Consider the following 21,084-nt stretch of genomic DNA (forward strand, 5'->3'; position numbering starts at 1 on the left):
CCTGCGCCGGGCTGCGGACTTCCTTTAAGTGACGATCAAAAGGATCCTCTGGCTCTGTGACTGAAGCTGTGAGGCCTCAGTGTTTCTGCCCCTCCCAAACATCACCTGTCAGTCACACAGTCTGTAGCTCTGCTGAAGTTTCCTCTGAGCCTCCAGAAAATAAAAGCTTTCATCACCAAAAAGAAAATATCACTCAGCATAAACTAGTTCATACGATACTCCGCAGAGAAACCTGGTTTTCAGAGGCCGACTGGTTCAATCAGAGTTTAAACAAGTTCAGCTTTAATCTTTAATCCACTTTCAGTTCCAGAGACTCTGGTGAGGCCGAGACGCTTCTAACAGAAATAATCTGCTGGATCAAGTTTAGACGGTTTGGAGGTAAACGACCGACCCGAGGACTGAACCCCAACACACTGAGTGTATATCTTAACTTATATAATCTACTGTAGTGATGTCAGTGATCTCAGCAGGAGATCCTCTGTGGACTCTGAGAGGTTCAGACTTCTTCCAACAATTTAATCCAAAGCAGAAGTTAAACTCAGATGGTTTTGATTTAGTGGCATCTCTCATGTCTATCAGAGACTGGTTTATCACAGAAACATCACTGCAGGTCGATGTTTTTCTCCTGTATGTGTTTAATTTTAGGATTTAATCTGAACTCTCCACCAAAGAACATCAGGATGTTTCTGTCATGTCGGAGGCTTTTCTATCAGAAAGTGTTGAGAGTGACGATCCTGAGACGCTCAGTTACACAACATCAAAACTCTGAATCTATACGAATCACAAAGGTGCTGATTTTTTTCAGCCAAACGGCGACGAGTTGGCAGTCGTGTTTGTTCTTTACTGTTTGCTGGATTGAGGGTTTGTGTTCAGCTCTGAGTGATTCAGTGAGTGTGTTCACGTGCACAGTAACAGCACAGATTTCACAGATGTTCTACTTTAACATCTTGTTGAAGTGTCTACAAATTTAGATTTATAATCACTGAACAATAAAGAGGCTTTTAACTGAAACTAGGGCTAAAAATCTGGAACTGTAATCAATAAAAAAATAATTTCTTTGTTAATCATTAAACACCATCTGGAGCAGGGCTCAGCGACCTTTACTATCAAAAGAGTCTGAACCTGACGAATACACACAGCTTCTTATTTTCCGGTGATCATACACTTAAGAAAACATTATTATATTTTACTCCATATCTGCACATATATCTCCCTGAATCCTTCACACTGTCTGGACCTTTAAGTTGTAAAATTCACCACCTTCAGGTAATAAAACTGAAGCAGATGTAGGTGGTGACATCAACATATCTACATCTGTTACAAGTGCACTATGCAGGAATTTTCAGTTACGGTTTATAAACAGTGTCACCAGTGAAAGCGTGTACACTTCACTATATTTAGTATTTTTCAGTGCTGTTTCCGTCATTTTTTTTAGCTTCCTCTTGTATGTGTGCTGCGTATGATCTGTCACTTGGTCGCTACCTTTTTATAAAGTCCTGCTCTCACCTGAGCGCTGCGCCCAGGAAACATAAGAATCCAGGCAAAGGGCGGAGTCTCTGCAGATAAATACACCACCGCACACTGAGGGTGGGTCGTCACCAGGCCCAAACAGAATCAAAAAGAACTACTGAGATTTTAGTAGAAACTTTGAATCAGAAATTTGATGTAATTCTTCTGGAGAAACTCCCACAAACTGTGCGACACATGGCCGTTAAATTTGAAGCTTCAATACGGAGCAGAGAGAACAGAAATTAATTTGTCTATTAACAGTAAATCTTATTTGTGACATTTCTTCTCACTACACCACTGACTCTGATTTTAACACTAACTGAATACAACACGACTGTCACACACGTGCACGAGGAGGTGGAGGAGACTGTGATGACTTCCTGAGTTTGACAAGCAGCAGCTATATTCAGAAAATCTGTGGGAGCAGATTCTGTTTGGGCCTCATCATTAGTGATGACTGAGATGGATGACTTCTGTACGAGTTTACCTGTATCCTTTCATACCTGTGCTGTCGGTCGTGCAGGTCTGAAACTGTGGCTCTGCAGTTGGATGACATCGTCTTGACTCATCTTCAGTCCACGTGTCTTCGTATTTGTCACTGTTAAAAGCCTCTGAATCAATGAACACAGTGAAGGATGCAAGCTTCACATTTTAGGACAGACTTTGCAAATCTATTAATAAATGCTGTCACATAAAGCTCTGTGCACGTAAACACACTCAGATTCACTGGTAATTAAAGCCCCAAAATCAGCTCACACACACACTCGTTAGATCTGAAGCCTGAAAACACTCTGTAACAACCGTAATGTCCTGTTTCATCCAAAGGTGAATCATCTGTTTCTTTTCTTAGTTCACTGTATTTATTTCCTCTTTTAACGTGTAAAAATATCTCAAGTGTGTCCGCTGAGATTTAAAAAACACATCTCACCTGTACAGCTGCTCTCTCCACAACAAATGACTCACACACTGCTTCTATATGTAAACACAAAAAGCCTGAACTTCACTTCCTGTTTGTTTCAACACAGTTAAACTGGTCAGTTGTTTGTTTATGTAAATATGTGGTTGTGTAAATTAAAATCAGATGTATAGAGTATGAAACATTATCAGTAACCAGTAGGCACATTTTATCTCAGTTACACACTTTACTTCCTGCTGCTGTGCACGCCAAAATCACAGGACTCGCTCTCACTGTGTGAAGCTACTGAGGTTGAAGAATGTGGTCACGATGCTACAGAGATTTCCAACAAAACAAAAACCCCAACAATCTGTGTGTTGTTTGAGTTTCCTGTTGGACATTAGTATGCTCATAGATCTTGGCAATTTCTTCTTCTTAAGACGCCTTTAAAGGACCAAACAAGTGTGTTTTAACCCTTTACCTACAAATCGTGTGTAGTGTATTTAGAGTAACGTCTGTATTGTGTAATTTGGAGCTATTTCACCGTGTTTTTCTGTCAAAGTGACAAATGGGAACAACAGTTTGTGAAGCCAGTATTGAGCAAGAACGCTGCAGCTGAGAGCTGTGAGCCAGGCTGCAGTGTAACCACTCAAGACATGTTCACACTGTCAGTGTACGTCCACTCAAAGGGTTTTTGTCACTGACAGGCTCCAGTCATTATCTAAGTGTCTGACAACATTATGAAAGGATCCCTGGAGGAAGATCATTTTTGTTTAACCAGAAACAGCCCTGAAATCACCGTCACCAAACCCACCAGACTCCATTTAAATAAACAGTGATTTTAGTGTTTCTGTCGAATCTCAACAAAGTTTGTTTTAAGATGCTACAATGAAATGTATTTAAATGGAGTGTGGTGGGTTTGGTGACGGTGATTTCAGGGCTGTTTCTGGCTAAACTAGAAGGATCTTACTCTTTAACTACAACATATATCTCTGTAGGGATCCTTTCATTGAATATCAATCTGAGCCGGTCAGTGACAAAAACACTTTCAGATGGAAACTGATGGTGCTAACACGTCTCGACTGGTTACTTTGCATCCTGTTTGCAGCTACAGCGCTCTCACTCATGATGAACCAGTTTCAAAGCTTACTGTTCCCTTCAGTCATTGATACAAAAACATGGTAAACAGGGCCCACATTAAAAATACTGAACTCACCTTTTAATGTTTTTGCTATCACTTTCAAATACATGCGTATACGTTCTCATTCTGAAGTCGGCAAATACTGTCGCTTTTGTCAGTGATTTCAGCGTCAGGCCAGCTCTCATCGTGGTATGATGATGCGCTGCCCGTCAGCCTGAGGTATGATACACCACAGGACTGCATCAGTTTGAAACACTGCAGGTAACGCTGTAATATAAGGAGCTGTAAAGTCCCAGTAGGGGCGGGAGAGAGGGGAGGTGGATGGGACCAACAAAGCCTGGACTTTGACCCAGGAGGCCGGTGTTTGCTTTGTATGAATGTAACGCCAAATTATGATGATTTTTTTCCAAACCTAACCATCTGCTTTTGTTGAATTCGCGGTGATGGCAGCAGCGTCCCAGAACATCAACAGCAGACCAAGCATGTAATATGTGGACGTGAGTGTCCACTGAATAAGAGGCGATATGTAACAACTTGGGATGAGAACATGTTCGATGATTGGATGTATTTATTCAACTTTCCAAGCAGCCATTGTTTTCTATTCATTTCTGTGAAGCATGAAAATCAATCAGCAGACTGTTAACATCAAGTTTGCATTAATGTTTCTCAAAATCACGTCAGCATTCCCTGGCAACACAGTTAAAGATCAGATTGGTCTGCTCAGCTTTTATCAGAAATGTCTGAAAACCAACGACTGCCTGGAACAGTAGAAAAAAATCTGTTCAAGTTTCTAAAATAAAGCAGCTTGTTTTCCAGAGTTATTACCTGTAATGGGACGTATACATGAGAGTTGGTAAAAAGGCTTAAAACCACTGGTCCTTACAACATCTTTTATGTTTGTGTCTGAAAAACAAGTTTTTAAGATCACTGTTTCACCTCAGACAGAATCACCTGGTGGAACTCTTCTTCTACCTGTGGAGTGAGACGTTAGTTTGTGACATCAGCAGAAAACAGAAACACACACAGACTCCACAGATGAACATTAAAACCTACCAGGTTGTGTTAGTTTCATTAAGTGAGCTCCAGCTGACGTCGCTGTGGTGGAGGCAGTTAAACTGCAGCGCATGAATCAAAATGGCGGAAGGAGCCGGCTTGCAGCAATACACAAAAAGTCCTTTATTGTATTTTTTTGTCTTTTCACTTTTTTAATGATGGCATTGATCACCTGTTTTTGTACAACAAAGGAACAGCTTTAAATGATTGAAAACCCAAAAAATGCAAACATATCAAATAAAGTCAAAACCAATTCTGGATTCTGTTGTTTTGCCTTTTTGTTTCGCGCCTCCTCCGTCGTCCTCAGTTTGGTTTGAACTCGCTCGTCTTGGCACAAAGGTGTGTCAGTCCCGTCCTACGCAGCGTTCTGGGTTTCAGTTCAGCTGTTTCTGTCTGGATGGAGGTCGGCTCCTGGTCCTGGTCCTGGGTCTGATTCTGAGTCTGGTCCGGTCCGGTCGGGGTCAGATGCGGGTGAGCTGGTGCCAGAGGCTGGACGGCAGGATGCTCTCCACCTTCTCCATGATGAAGTTCAGAGGAGCGAACAGCGTGCTGAGGAACTGCAGGGACACAAACAACAACAGTCACACACACTTTAACCTGTCTGTTAGACACACAGCTGCTTCATGACCTCATATACTCCTCACTCGTGTTCTTTTCAGTGTCACAGGTTAGATTTTATTATATTTATGAAATAATTAATTTTGTTTTGAAAAAAAAAAAAAAAAACATCACAAGCCAAAGAAAAAAGAAAAAGTAAGGTATTAAATATAAAATAATAAAAAACTGCAAATCCTCACATCTGAGAAGCTAAAACCAGAATTTTAAAAATTTGTTCTTCGTAAATAATTAATTTCAGCATCAAAGTCAATTCTCCACTTTCACATAATAATCCAAACTCATGATCCGCTTACTGTGTTTTATCTGACCTTTAAACATCAACACATGGTCTTCATCAGCTGGAGAGAAGACCACTGATGAAGACCATGTGATACAGCTGACAGCTCAGGAAAAAAAAGCTTCTGACTGGATCTTGAAAGAGGATCAGTTTTGGTTTTGTGGTTTTGTCCCTATTTATTCATTTATTTTTTAATTTATTTATCTAGTTTTGCATTTGTTTTTATTTATTTTAAATGTATCTTTATTTTCAAGTGCATTTAATTATTTTTTTAAATTTATTGAGTCATTTATTTATTAACATTAGAGAAATGATAAAAGCTTCCAAAATAAAAAAGTAAGTAAATAAATTAATGACTTTAAAAAAAATGAATATGCCATTAAATGTGCGAAAAAACATGGAAAATAAATGTAGGCATTAATTGATAATTGTGGCATAAATTCATATTTCTGTTTCTTGATTTGTTTAACTTTATGTAACTTTTTCACATTCCTATTTAATTTTCCAATTATTTATTTATTTTTAAAAACCTATTTATATATATTTGCATTTATTTTTTATTTATTTTTAAATCTATTTATCAAGTTATTCATTCATTAATTTTTGATTTTGCCAAAAAATAAAATCTCTCCCTTCTTAATCCCAGATGGATTTAGTGTTTAAACTGTAACGATGGCGCCAATGCTTCCTTTCCATTAAACCTACATTTCCCCTCGGTGGCTGCAGCTCTGAGCACAGACGAGCTCTCTGTCAGGTCTCATATTTGGTTGCTGTTTTGGCAACAGAGGAGGTGAAGGGTGGGGGGGTGGGGGTGGGGGGGTGGGGGGGTCGGGGGGGTGATAGGGGCTCCACCGGAGCAGCAGCAGGTCATGGAGGCTCTCAGTTTGTCAGACGGCAGATAAAAGCCGTGACAGTCTCCTCTCCACCTGCATGGATCTGCACTCAGTGGTTTGAATGTTTGAAGCGACGTCTGCCTCACACGTCGTATCACACATCTCTGCCCTGACTTCAAAGGACACTTCAAAGTGAAGGTGTGTGTGTTGTGTGTCTGAACCGTGTGGGCGGCAGCCAGGTAGAGACCGGCCTGTGATCCAGAGAGAGTGGGGACGCATCACCTGATGGGTGCTGACCTCATGAGGTGGATCAGGTTTGTCAAACAGGACGTGATCATCTCATGATCCACGTTCCCTTCACGCTGCTGGAGGGAATATTTATCAACCTTCTGCTCATGTCGCCGTCAGTCACATGACTCTGTGACATTTATTACAATATGAGAGTTGTTCAGTCATGTGTGTCTGTGCCAGTGACGTGCTGCGTCTTATAAAACCTGAGCTGCAGTATAAAGACACTCAGCTGATGTGTTATACCTCACAGGAAACGACGTATTCCGTCATGTGATGAAGTCAGTCAGTAGGTGACGGACTATCCAACGCCACACTCATTCAATGGACGGTATTTGCTATAAGAAACTGTAAATCAGCGTCTTTCCATTTAAAGCTTCAGTTGGTGACTTTTATAAAAAAGATTTTTGTCATATTTGTTCAAACTGTCGCTGTATCACACAGCAGGACATGAGACTGATGACATCATGTTTCTCTGCCTCCTTGTGTTGCTTATAACGACATAACTGTGCATGAAAGGAAACAACCAATCAGAGGCGGCAGTAGCTCAGTCCATAGGGACTTGGGTTGGGAACCGGAGGGTCACCTGTTCGAGTCCTCGTCCGGACCAAAATATGGAGCGTGGACTGGTAGCTGGAGAGGGGCCAGTTCACCTCCTGGCACCACTGCCGCCACTGCCGAGGTGCCCTTGAGCAAGGCACCGAACCCCCCAACCGCTCGGGGCACCTCACCAAGGGCAGCCCCCTCACTCTGACATCTCTCCACTTTGTGCATGTATAGGTCCGGTTTGTGCATGTGTGTGTCTTTCGGACCTGTGTGTAATTACAAGCAAGAGTGAAAACATTGAATTTCCCCTCAGGGGATTAATAAAGTAAATAAACTTAAACTTATCAGACGGATCAAATCCTGACAATGAAATGAGTCATTTCACGGCGGACATGATGCTAAAAAAAAAAAAGTTTTCTGATACTGATTTACAGACATTTCTGTCACAATGTACTGTTTGGGCCACAGGGTGTCACGTGATGTAGTAATTACACTTTGACTTCCTGGGGGCCTGGGTGCATTGCTTGACTTTTCCCAACATGGCCGCAGGTCACAAATTTTGATTTCACACCTAAACAGTGACTAAAAATGTTTCTGAAAACATTTTAGGTGAGAAATAAACAACGTAGTAACAGAATCTTGACTCATATTTGATCAGCGCGTCCTAGTTGGACAGTTTGACTACAGGTCACCAGCTGTGATGACATGACTGGCAGCAGCGTTACAGACTTGGTTCTGATTGGTTGTTTTTGGTGTGCCGTGGTCTGAATCTAGCAAATGCCATTAGAGGGGACAGGAGTAGGAAGGGGCTGTGATGTTGTGCAGATTATCTGTCTCGTACTTCTTTCAGATTTTAACGACAGTTTCAGCAAATATTTGTATCAGTTTTATTTTCATAGAAGTTCAGAGCGTTAGCTTAAATGTGTTGAAATAAAAATTAAAAAGTTGTTTTGTTTCCAAAACAATTTATAAACTGAAAGGTGATCACTGCACTAAAACCTGCAGGATGACTGTAGTGAGAGAGCAGCAGGCCTGTGTGTGTGTGTGTGTGTGTGTGTGTGTGTGTGTGTACTGTAGATGGTATCTGCTGATAGCGTCACATCGGGGGGAGAGATGACCTCACTCACATTCCAGGTGAGCAGCACAGCACTGCAGGCAGCGGGGAGGGGTGGGGGAGACAGCGCCCTCCACTGGCTGCTATGAGCACAGCAGGGCTGAAGGAGACTGTGTTTGTTACTAAGGCTGAGAGAGGACGTCAAACCTCAGCAGGAGCTGAAGAAAATAACGATTTAACAGCGTCTAAACTTTGATACACGTCCCTCTGAAGCACTGCGATACGTCTGTGTAAGGCCACAGTGGAGAAACATACATTCTGACTGAGTGTCTGCAGGAACTGACCAGCTCACTGACCTAACACACACCAACTGTGCTCGCTCTTAAAACCAGAACAACAGCAAATTAATCTGATTGTTAACACAAATATTACACACAATCCAAAATGTAAAATGTTACAGTTTACAAACAACCAAGACACAAGGATCATTATTAATAAACTGCTCCAAGTCTGAGAGGTCAAAACAGAAAGTTTATCCTGAGTGTGTGGTAGATGAAAGGTCAAGGGGTCATTAAAATCAAATGAGCTCATCGTGGCGATCTGCCTGTTAGGTCATGACACCGAGTGCAAAGCAGAGATTTCTAACCAAAGGTGGAGGATAACACAGGTCAGAGGGTCACTGGAATATTATTCCATCCAGCAGAGCTTATGGAAATGAGGCTATTAACTTTTAAGATCTCTCGTCATGAACCAAAGTGCAGGTTAAGAGGAAAGTTTTGAGCGCGCGAGAGAGAAGGTCAGAGGTCGACAGAATCATTCAGATGGGTTCACTAGAGACCATCTGCAGCAACGCTTCACCTCTCATTGATTTTTACTGCGATGTGCTGCAGCAGAAACCAAAGCTCTGTGTTTTAAACTTTACAAAACAAGTTACTCTGTGTCTGTGTGTGTGTGTGTGTGTCTGTGTGTGTGTGTACTCACAGCTTTAGCAAACACTCCCATGAGTTCAGGGAACTGGTGTGTGAGCAGAGCCAGCATGGCGGTGAAGGAGCAGAGACCGGCTGTGAAGAGGATGAAGAAGGGCAGCTCCTTCTTAGGGTAGACTGACACCTCGTGAAACACTGCTTCCACGTGGGACAAAGACAAACACACACACACACACACAAAGATAAAGTTAGTTTAGACATTAACATCACAGACTTCTCAAAATGTACTTTATATCTGCAGGTGAGGTAGTTTTGTTTGTTTGTTTGTTTGTTTGTTTGTTTATGGGCATGTATCTCATGGCGCTCAGGTGAGTTCGGGACTTTATAAAAAGGTAGTGACCAAATGCCAGACTGTACACAGCAGGCATCAAAGACACACAACTCCAGAAAAACACAAATATAGAGAGACGAAACGCAATAGAAGAGAATCTGAGCTTTTACTGTCACTGACGAGCATCTTTACAAATAGTAACCAACAATCCTGCGGAGTCTAAATCTGGAGCTAAATTGCAACGGGGCAAGTGTTACACTATACCAGGATATTTTGAAATCCTGACAGTCTGAGTTTTAACACCATCAAAATTACAGATGCTCCACTTTCCAGTAACCTGATAATAAGATGCTGTGTTGAGGCGATGTCTTGCAGTACACATCATGCGCCACCAGAGGTCAGTCTCTACTGGTAAAACAGGCAGCTGAGCTGAGAAAGATGGCGACTGCTCGTGGAGGGGATAACGTTATAGGACAAGTCCAAAGCTGGCCATCAACAGCAGAGGGAAACACAGCATGTCAACAGATTAGCTGTGCTGCTGCAGCTGCTGCATGGAAATGTTGTCTTACAGAGTGTACACCAGTGAAATGTCAGGAAGTTATGAAGCAGGGTTTTCCACTCATTTATTTGTGGCAGCCCACCACCAATAAAACATCTGCCACCACATTTGATTTTCTATTTTCAGACCGGCCGTTCATTAGGTGCGCTGTTGAAATATATTTATACCATTCGGTTATTCATTGCTCCAAACTGTCGGACTGCAGAGTGCACTCTGGGTACAGACGCAGCACCGATCACACAGAAAGTGTTTTAGCAGCTGGAGGCAACTTTTTGTACTTGTTCTTAATATAAATTAAGCTTTTTGCTCGCTGTTTTTGTTGCTACATGCGTCATGTTTCTGTGGTCTAAGCGCCTGGAGTTTTTGGTGGAGTGCTCTGAACTCCTCGAGGTGGAAAAAAACTTCAACTCAGAGCAGAAAAGTGCCCCACGTCATCTCTGCTTTTTCCCCCATTGTCCAATTGGATGATTTGAGAGGCGGGCCTTCTGTGGTGGTCGGTAAACAATGGAGGAGAAACTGGTGGTAGTGGTTGCTGGATACCCAGAGCTATACAACTTTACAAACCACAGTCAGCACCATCTCAATAGAAAACAGCAGGCGTGGAAGCAGATAAGTGCAGTACTTGAAACGTCCATGATGGAGGAGAAGCTCCTGGACCAACTGGTGGTACTCCCCATGATCCAGCCTCTTTTTTAGGGTCTCATGTACCCACACAGATCTCTGTTTATCTGCTGACAGCCTCTCACCCTCATCCTGGATTTTAACTTAGCAGCCACACACAAAAATTTAGAGTAAATGCAATTCCAGTAAGTAAAAAAAATGTTCGGGGGAAAAGTAAACTTGAGACTGTTTCGATACAACTGAACGACAGACTCCCTCTGCCGTGAAAAGGAGGACTCAGTGTGGTCGTACGCAGACAGACGTGTCTGATCAGGTTACTGCTAACATACATTCAAACATATGGTGTGTGAACATACTGCTCCTGTATGGGAGGAAAAACACCGCTGCTGCAGCTGTTAGCTCTGCGTCATATATGTGTGTCAGACGGGTTTAATGAGGCTGGAATTTAGAATCAGTTAAAACACAATGTTTTCTGTCTTTAACAAACATGACTGTCCGCAGAGAGAGACGTTTATACTGCAAATACACACACACACACACACACACACACACACACACACAGGCCAGTGTGTTGCTGCTGGTGGCTGAGAGCCAACTTAATCAAGTGAAGGTTTGTGTGTGAAGACAGACGAGCTGCTGAGCAGACAGCACGACGACACACACATCACACACACACACACACACACCAGTGCTCAGGACTAAGGAAGGAATTTGTCTCATCATCACAATTATTAATGACAAATTCAACCAGTCAATTTTGTGCCAGACATAAAATTAGCATAATTATTTTAAATGAAACGACTAAATCTACATCAGCCTCATAAATACTGACAAGATATCACACTTTGTCCCAAAGAATCAAATCAAACCTACCGTCAACAAACTGTAGATTCTACTACACACTAAACACGTCTATGTGATTAATGCTGCTGAGAGACTGCTCATAATTATTACTCTGTCATTCTATAATAATAACACACACTCCAGTACACATGATTTATCCATCAAGACTAAACTCCAGTTTTTATCACTGTTTTAACTTTTAACTAAACAGTCCTGCTAACAAACAGGAGGGTTTACAGTAACATGTAAAAATAGATTTTTTTAACTGAAATTTTCAGACCATACTTTTTGCCTTGTACTGTATATGTATGAATGTGTGTGTGTGTGTCAGGGCGTGTCTTACTGGGTAGCAGCTCTCTGTCGGCCGTCTCTGTGCAGATGGGATATGGATAGAACAGGTGACCCTTCTCCAGAGGATACGGGATCATTCTGAACGCTGCAAACACACAAAAACACAAAGGTTTAATTAACAAAGGGCTGCAGGCGGCTAATTACCTCTTCAATAATTAACTGTGAATTACCATGTGGCCAGTGTGTGTGTGTGTGTGTGTGTGTGTACTCACTGCCCTCCCAGGTGCAGTGCAGCAGGTTGAGCGCCCCCTCGACCCTTTTCCAGTGCTGCAGGTGGAAGAAAGCATAGGCGATGGCCTCGCTGTCTCCTCTCTTCAGGATGTGTTCTGGAGGAAGAATCAGACTCTTCATCTCCAGCAGATACTGAGGAGGAGGAGGAGGAGGAGGAGGAGGAGAAGAGACAGATGATCAGGTGACAGCAGTTAATCTGAATTTGACACAAATGGTAAATAAAATGCGTGTAGAAAAGAAACTGCATCTAAATGGCCGCTAAGAACCTGATTAATCAAACCAACAGCAGTCGTCTCTGAAACACGTCAGTCTGACTAGAGTTCATCATCTGTAAACTTTAATGTCAGGTTCAGACTACACAACATTTTTGTCTGTTCCTACAGTCACTATGTCACATTAGGCAAATCTTGCCATCAGACCTGACACACTACACGTTGGTCCACAACCAAACCTCACTGGTCGTCTTTCACGATTCGTGTTTCACAATAAAAGCCTTTTCAGGAAATGAAGGGCTTCTCTTAACTGATATGATAGGGGGCTTTTAAATTGAAACAGATACAAGAAGTGTTGAGTTTTAAACGACGGCATGATGCGTTAACTTTAACAGGATTAAAACTAAAAAGAGAATGAGAAACAGAGGCCTGTTTCTAATGACGTGTGTTGAGGTGCAGCTGGCAGCCTCTGCAGCTGTGCTGAGTCAAGGCCCAGACACTATCTGAATTTTATTCCTTTATGTCCATTATGAAGAAAGAACATTCTTTGCTAGCTTGATGCTAATGGCAGTACTCAGTGGGTTGATAAAGTGCCTCTGCTGTTTCCTGTTTACTCTGTGTGCTAACGTCCCTACAGGAAATATCTAAAAGGCTGGGCTGTTGTTCTGCAGTTTCCATGGTAGCAGATCACTCTGTGTTCCTATTGGTCAAAGTGACGGCTGTGACGGGAGAAGTTGTGAACAACAAAAAGAAAATCAAACATGGCAGACTTTCTGTCAGGACGTCATGAGGCGTCCCAGATGTGGCGTCAGTTGTCGTCTACTATAACACACTACACGAGATGAAACGATGGATTATCGCGTGCGACACTCATCAACGAATTTAGCAGACACCTTACGACTCTGCGTTGGGCTTTAATTGGGCTGATCATGTAGTCTGAAGTCAGAATAACTCAAACCAAACCAGATCCTGATTCACATTAAATTCACTTTGCTGCTTTTTATTTCTCTATTTTTCTGTTTCTATATTGACAGTGATTCACATTATGAAATAGCCAGATGGATTAATTTCATGAATAGAGCAGCACAAGTGTGAGTTTAACATCATGTTCAAAGTAGATGACGTGCATTAGCTCAGTTTTATTGTGAATTTAAGAACCGACTGAACTGATAAACAGCAGCCGACAGACTTTATTATTTCTGAGCTGCTGTCGTTCTGAACATTTTATAGTTTTAGAGTTTTGTGCATCAACACGCCATCATTTAAAATATTATCACAACAGGTTTAAGAAAAGATCGTTTCTCTCACCATGAACTAAAACCTTGACCACACATCAACATGGCAGAGTGTAGCTTATCACTCATTTATCTGTATCACTGTATGATGTGTTTGAAGTCTCTGTTAAATCACACGTCCTGCTCAGTTTACATCATGCATGTTGGTTGACAAAGTTCTCTTTATCAAAAGTGACTAATTATCTAATGTGTTTATTTAAACCCAGTGTGAGTGTGTGTCTGCTGTTGACAGAAACAGATTCATGTCAGAACTCAACCACAGCCAATCATGTTTTACGTAAACAGTTTAACACCTTCACTGACAGGAAGCTGAGACTGTGATCACAGTATGAACTCAGCAGCTGTAGTGTGTGTGTGTGTGTGTGTGTGTGTGTGTGTGTGTGCGCACTGTCAGTATTTATGAGTCTCACTTTAGGGACGTGAGGGTTGAACTCCACCGCTCTGTGGATGGCTTCTACTGCGTTCATCTCTGCTGTGCTCAGCCCTCGCCTGGATGCTGCTTCTGGAGAAAATCTACATACACACACACACACACACACACACACACACACACACACACACACACACACAAATACTCCTGTCAGTGATCTCACATGGGATTGTACATCACTATATGATCAAAGTCATTTTGAAAACAACTCCCACAGTGGTGAATAAAGACGACTGTAACGTCACTAACCAGCTGCTGTGTATCAGAACATCACACACATCTCTGACATGTGAAGAGCGTCTGATACTCACATAAATAATATAAATAAAATGAAGTGAAGGTTTAAAGAACACTTGGATTAACATGTGAGGATCAGGGCAGCAGAAAACTCGAGTACATCACCAACAGATACTTTGACTGTTTCAGGCTGGAGATCGTGGATTTAATAATGAACAGAAAAGGGACACAGGTGGATTATAATCAGGAATAGGATGATATGAAACTTTCACGTCACAGCTATCCTGGCCAAAATGATTGTGAAGTGATGCTCAGGACATGTGGAAGCTTTCTTTCCATTCCTCACTGACAACAATCCCACTCTAGAAAGTGCTGCACCATCTACTGGTTTGACTGGGCCTGATCAAAGACCACCGTTTTATCCTTGAAACACGTCGCAGTGTAAACACTGTGTGTAACATTATCTATTTAACCATGCGACTGTACGAGGTGAGATCCATTAGAGTTATTGCTGGAATACTCCACCTGTCTTTGGGTGTAGATTTGTGGTGACGTGTGTTCGTGTCGTGACGCTCTGAACCATCCAGACGTTCCCTCAGGTAAAGATTTCTGAGCTGAGGTTGTTATCGCGTTTAACGATGGCACAGCTGTTTCAGAGCTGTGAGAGCGGTGATGTGTCTGACTGAGAATACTGAACTTCACCACACCTGCTGATCCAGACTATATTCACCTTCACTGAGCTGTCTGCATGTTGTGCTGCTGCACGAGGTGCACGACAAGACTCAAAATATTTATCAGGAGAATGCAGAAGAATTTATCTTTTCATCTGTTTTTTTCCATCTTTTTTCTGTCCCACACATGTCCCCTTGGGGACTCCATAGGGATCACTTTATCTCACATTTTGTAAGAAACAAATATTTTTATTTCATGACAGACACAAAACACACACGTTTTTAAGTGAACATTCTTTTTAGTGACGAACAATCAAAACAATCTTACAAAGTGAGGCTTTTCAACTGTTTGAAATGATCCCTAACTCCATAAAACTTAGGACACTGTGTAAAACACAAATAACCTATATTTACCAGATAACAGCGTGAAACAAGATATTTAATGTTCAAACTGATACTTTTTTTTTTTCTTTTATTAACACTGAATTTGATGCTGCAACACGTCCCAAAAAAGTTGGGACAGAGGCAACAAAAGACGGGGAAAGTTGTGGAATGCTCAAAATACACCTGGGACACTTCACAGGTAACAGATTAAAGTGTCATTATTGGGTATGAAAGAGACGTCCTCAAAAGGCTCAGTCGTTCACAAGTATGGACGGTCACATTGTGATAACTGTGTGGGCGAATAGTCCGACAGTTTAAGAACATTTTTTAATGCACAATGGCAGAAATTTAGGATTTCACCATCTACAATCTAAAATATAAAAAAAATTTAGAGGCTCTGGAGAAATGGCTGAAAACTAACACTGAATGCCCGTGACCTTTACTACATGGGCTGAGGAACACTGTGGAAAACCACTGTCAGTAAACACATCGCTGCTTCTACCAATGACAGTTCAGACTCTATCGTGCTCCCAAACACACTCTGTGTTGTTAAAAGAAAAGGTGATGTCACACAGCGGTGAACAGGCTCCTGTTCCAACTTTATTTTATTGTGTTACAGGCATCAAATTTGTGAGTGAGTGAGTGAGTGAGTCAATTCAATTTACTGTGTTTATTATTGCGAACATCGCTAGTTCTCAGACCACTTTTGACACTAAAATGAACATTAAAAATAATCAATGGGGGGGAAAAAGATAAAGCTACAAACAGCTAATATAAATGTTTTGTGTGTGCACATACGAGTGTGTTTAAATGGGTACACAGATTAAATAAAGGCTCTTTCTGTGGTTTAATGTGTGCACCATTATGATATGTTTTACAGTCATAAATAACCCTGTCCCTCTGGTTGACAGCAGCACACTGACAGAAACACTCAGTCACAGTGATCGACCCTCCAGGCAGCTCTGCACCATAGAGCTGAATAACTGCTCACCCACTGTCACTAAACCAGCTCCTCTCTCATTCACACTGAGCAGCTCCCGGGTCATGTTAAACTCTTAAATAGCAGAGCAGGTATGTAGCAGAAGAAAAGCGATACTCACTTGTCCGATACCGCCCTGGCTTTGAGCAAGGCTGCTGTGTAGCATATTGTTGCAGATTTGGGTAAGCTAATATCTGTGGAGGAGACACAAAGCAGACATGTCACACTGCAGCCGCCTCGAGGGGTTTGTGAACAAAGATAATGAGTTTGGGTTTCATCGCTTCGGGGGTGTTATCAAGTCTTATTTTTCACTCGTCCAACAGTTAAGTTTGATCTTAATTCTTTTTTCACTGATGTAAACACGACTCCAACACTGAGGCTGAGATATTCTATATAACATAAACATGGATGAATCAAAGACACTGTTACAGCTTTACCAGTGTTGTGTTACATCCTGACAGATCAATGTTGTATATCTTTATGTAGGTTGGTTTACAATGTCTGCTGCACTCTTTACTAAATCCTACATATCTATTAACAGCATCACTGAGAACAGTTTCACAAAGTAAATCTATTAAATTTCATGTTTATTTTGCCAATTCAAGTGAATTTAAGAGCTATTTTTCTGCCAAATTAACTCAAGTAAGTAAAAAACGAACGTTGCTGTGTAAGGAAGCCATGGACGGCCGTGCTTGCAATTATTTTTTAATGCCATTATCCTGGGGCGGTAGAGCGGGCATCCCATGTACAAAGGCAATGTCCCCCTGCTGCCATTCATACTTAATCGGTCCTGTCTCATAAAGCCAAAAACCCACAAAAAAATCTTAATGCCATTATCTCAAGATCAAGAGTCAATCATTTTATTTTCTTGAGATAAAAAAATAATTAAACACCAGAAAACAACTTTTGCTTTATCGAGACAGCGGGATAATTACAGAGAACTGTTAATCCACTAATAATCAGAGTAATAGAGTCAGAATAAAAATGGGAAGAGGCTGCTCTGATTGGAAGGAACCGTCAGTCTGGTTGAGAGAGATGATGTAAACCCTTGATAAACCCTTTGAGGCAGCTGTGGCTCAGAACGGAGAGCGGGTTGTCCACTAGGGCTGCAACTAACGATTATTTTCATTGTCAACTAATCTGACGATTATTTCTTCGATTAGTAGACTACTCATTTTATCGAAAAAATATGTTAAAATGTTGAAAAATATCGGTCTGTCTTGCCTAAACCCCAAAATTATGTCATCTAATGTCTTGTTTCATACTCACACCAAAGGGTTTTAGTTCACTGTCACGGGAGAGTGTGTAAAGCTGCCAATATCTGAAAGTAAGAAGCTGCAGTAAGAGTATTTTAGGGTACCTTTATAGTACTTTTCTATGACTCAAACTGATTAGTCGACTACTAAAATAGTCACCGATTATCTTAATAGTCGATAAGTCATCGATTAGTCAACTAATCGTTGCAGCCCTATTGTCCACTATTGGAATATCAAGGGTTCGATCCCCGGCTCCTCCAGTCTGCATGTCGAAGTATCCTTGAGCAAGATACTGAGCCCTAAATTGCTCCTGATGGCTGTTCCTTCGGTGTGTGTGTGTGTGTGTGTGTGTGTGTGTGTGTGTGTGTGTGTATATGTGTTAAAAACTGAGTAGCAGGTGGCACCTTGTGCAGTAGCCTCGGCCACCAGTGTATGAATGTGTGTATGAATGGGTGAGTGTGACTCATAGTGTAAAAAGTGCTTTGAGAAGTTGGAAGACTAGAAAGACGCTATACAAGTGCAGTCCATTTACCATTGATGTGTAGTTTTCATCAGCTGCTACAGTTGTCATATCGCCACCTGATCTGGGATTTTTTCATTTGTACTTCGGTCAGTATTTGTTGTCTTCAATTATAAATATAAATCTGAAATGACTCATAAGTAAGAAGAGGAAACAACCTTTGTCTTCTCGTGATAACGGGTTGGTTATCTTGTTCTCGAGATAACAGCTCGTTTTCACAGGGTAACAAAATAATCAACTCGTGATCTGGAGTTAACGGCATTAAAAAAATAATAGCAAGCACAGCAGTTATCGGCTTCCCTGGCTATGGAAGTACAGGTTTGTAATATTACATACATTTATTAGTTTTAAAAAAAACATAAATCTGTCTGCCAAAAAAAACCAAATGAAAAAAAAACAACTATAAAGTAGTTTTACAGCATTAATGAACATTTGAGTGGGCACACCACATAAGACATCAAGTACTTTGCCATCATTATACTGTATATAAACTGGGTTTTTAATCTCTATGTGAACATAAATAAAATAGTGGTGCTGTGTGTTCGAGTCCCTCACCGTCGTACTTGGCCAGAACGGCCTGGACGTCGGCGTAGTTCTGGAGCTCTAGTAGCGACTCCAGCAGGTTCTCGTGGATGTTGAACATACTGAGGAGAGGGAACTCCTTCATTAACTGGAAAACACACAACTGTTGTTACATGTAATACCGGACAGGGGGCGACACATGCACAGTCAGCAGACAACAGCTTTGGGTCATTATTATACAGTTACACAACGCTGTCTAGTTAAAGCCTTGTAACGTGAGTGAGTGTTGGACATGTGGAGTTCAGTCTCCTGACAGCTGTAATCAAACTGATCTCATGTCGTCAGGAATCAAAGAACAACCTCCTGTCAGTCGTGTGTGTGTGTGTGTGTGTGTGTGTGTGTGTGTGTGTGTTCTGCTGGCAGACTGTGTACTTACATCTCTCATCATTTTAACTGCTTCTCGTGTTCGGCCGAGCTTTCTGGAGCACATGGCCAGTCTTCTTTTTATGTACACCAATACGTTGGTGTCTCTTCCTGGTGGAGGGACACACACACATGATGTCACACATGCAGACCTCTTTTACTGGTCATATAAAGACAATTATGTGCTGGACCAGTTTCCACCCGCTCATACTCACTGTGCTGGGCTTCATACTGTGTACCGTGATGTTGGAGCTGTTGGCTGCGGCGGTAACAGCCCTCTCCAGCTTTTAGCGCCTGTTTAAACAAACGTTCAGCCTCCATGATGGTTGTAGCTTCTTCCTCCGCCAGCAGGATGTACGCTGTCGCACAGCTACAGGAGAGGAGAGGAGGAGAGGAGCAGGATCTGTTAACCAGGAAATTACAAACTAACCTTGTTCTCATATCCTCATGGAGACGTTCATTAATTTACCAACTCAATACACAGGGCGTCTTGTTTGTCTACACAGTGTGGCATCTCTGTGCTTTAAAACTGCGCTTACGCTTCATGTGTTTGTAAGCAGCATCTGACAGAGCACTGATCAAAGAAGTTTTCCTCTGAGTCAACGGGCTGTCACGGCCTTGATATGAGCTGAAAGCAACACACAGCACTGCTACAATTCCTCTGCAATGCCTTTGTAGTCGCAGATGCTCCTAAAAATAAACCCACACTGCAATGAAAACAACTTGTCTTCCCCTATGAATGATGCAGGTATACAGAGGGCCAATCTGTGGTGAGAAGCATCGACCCTCCCTCCAACAAAACCTACTGCTTACAATCTTTCAGGTTATTCCATATTGAAGTCTACTAACTAAAGAGCTGCACTGGGATCCCCGACTCAAATCATGTGGGAGGGGGCGGCGTTAACTTTGCTGCAAGTGGGAGCAGGCGGTCAAAAAGCAATCAGCAGGTTGCGGGAACTGTTGGAATATAACGAAATTAGAGGCGCCTCTCCTGATCAGTGTGTTTAAAGTTTGTCTCTTTATGGTCCCTCTTTGTGTACCGGTCACACAGGATGAGAGGGTGTGGGCTCACCGGCCAATCACAACCAAGTTAGGTAAGCTTCTTTACTTTAAAACATGACACACAATGTGATAAATGTTTGTATTTTTGTGTTAATTAGTGTTGCAACCATAAGTGACAGCTGTTCATATGTAACCAGCCCTCACTGACCTGAGCAGAGTACCCAGCCCCCTCCAGGCCATGGGATCAGGCGGGGAGAAAACACACAAGATAGCTTCCATACCCTGTTTAAAATCCTTAAACAAAACATCTGAAACTAGACCCTGGTGTTGCCTTGTTTGTTATTGCTGGTGGAGATGCAGGCGCAGCAGGCCAAGCAAAGCACCCCAGACATCCCTCTCCACAGCAACGCTTTCCAGCTCCTCCTGGGGGACCCTGAGATGTTCCCAGGCCAGATGAGATATATAATCCCTCCAGTGTGTTCTGGGTCTGCCCCGGGGCCTCCTACCAGTGGAACGTGCCTGGAACACGTCTAATGGGAGGCGCCCAGGAGGATCCTGATTAGATGTTGAACCACCTTAACTGAAGCCTTTCGACGCAAAGGAGCAGCGGCTCTACTCCGAGCTCCCTCCACATGTCCCAGCTCCTCCCCCTATCTCTAAGGCTGAGCCCAGACACCCTACAGAGGAAACTCATTTCAGCTGCTTGTATCTACGATCTCGTTCTTTCAGTCACTACCCAGAGCTCATGACCACAGGTGAGGGTTGGGGCGTAGATGGACCAGTAAATCGAAAGCATCGCCTTCCACCTCAGCTCCCTCTTCACCACGACTGTGGCACAGTGCCTGCATCACTACAGACGCCACACTAAACTGCTGATCCATCTCACGCTTCATTCTACCCTCACTCGTGAACAAGACCCAGAGATACTTGACCTCCCTCGCTTGTGGCAGTAATTCACTCGCACACAGAAACAACATCAGCTCCCAGTGCGTTCTATAATTCAGCCTTTGACACAAAGAAGTAAAATCTGACTCCATGGACGTTGCTACTCCAAAAGACAGTGATGGTCTAATTTGA

General features: G+C 42.3%; 1 protein-coding gene across 8 annotated transcripts in view; it reads right to left on the reverse strand.

The window, feature by feature from the left end:
- Window positions 1-4,697: 4,697 nt before the first annotated feature.
- Window positions 4,698-21,084, reverse strand: part of LOC117262602 (suppressor of tumorigenicity 7 protein homolog) — an 89,846-nt gene continuing 73,459 nt past the window's right edge. For 4 of the 8 annotated variants that reach the window (XM_033635622.2, XM_033635627.2, XM_078167625.1 and 1 more), the window contains 9 exons: window positions 19,221-19,375; window positions 19,019-19,116; window positions 18,616-18,745; window positions 16,406-16,478; window positions 13,994-14,096; window positions 12,058-12,208; window positions 11,838-11,930; window positions 9,196-9,338; window positions 4,698-5,155 (listed from right to left, as the gene is read on the reverse strand). In XM_033635622.2, coding sequence (XP_033491513.1) covers window positions 5,060-5,155; window positions 9,196-9,338; window positions 11,838-11,930; window positions 12,058-12,208; window positions 13,994-14,096; window positions 16,406-16,478; window positions 18,616-18,745; window positions 19,019-19,116; window positions 19,221-19,375 — 1,042 coding nt within the window. In that variant the 3' untranslated portion in view covers window positions 4,698-5,059. The remainder of the gene's footprint in view (window positions 5,156-9,195; window positions 9,339-11,837; window positions 11,931-12,057; window positions 12,209-13,993; window positions 14,097-16,405; window positions 16,479-18,615; window positions 18,746-19,018; window positions 19,117-19,220; window positions 19,376-21,084) is intronic. The other 4 variants (XM_033635626.2, XM_078167626.1, XM_033635624.2 and 1 more) reach the window with 3 other exon arrangements.

The sequence above is a fragment of the Epinephelus lanceolatus genome, chromosome 5 (assembly GCF_041903045.1).
Source record: "Epinephelus lanceolatus isolate andai-2023 chromosome 5, ASM4190304v1, whole genome shotgun sequence".
Lineage (NCBI taxonomy): Eukaryota > Metazoa > Chordata > Actinopteri > Perciformes > Serranidae > Epinephelus > Epinephelus lanceolatus.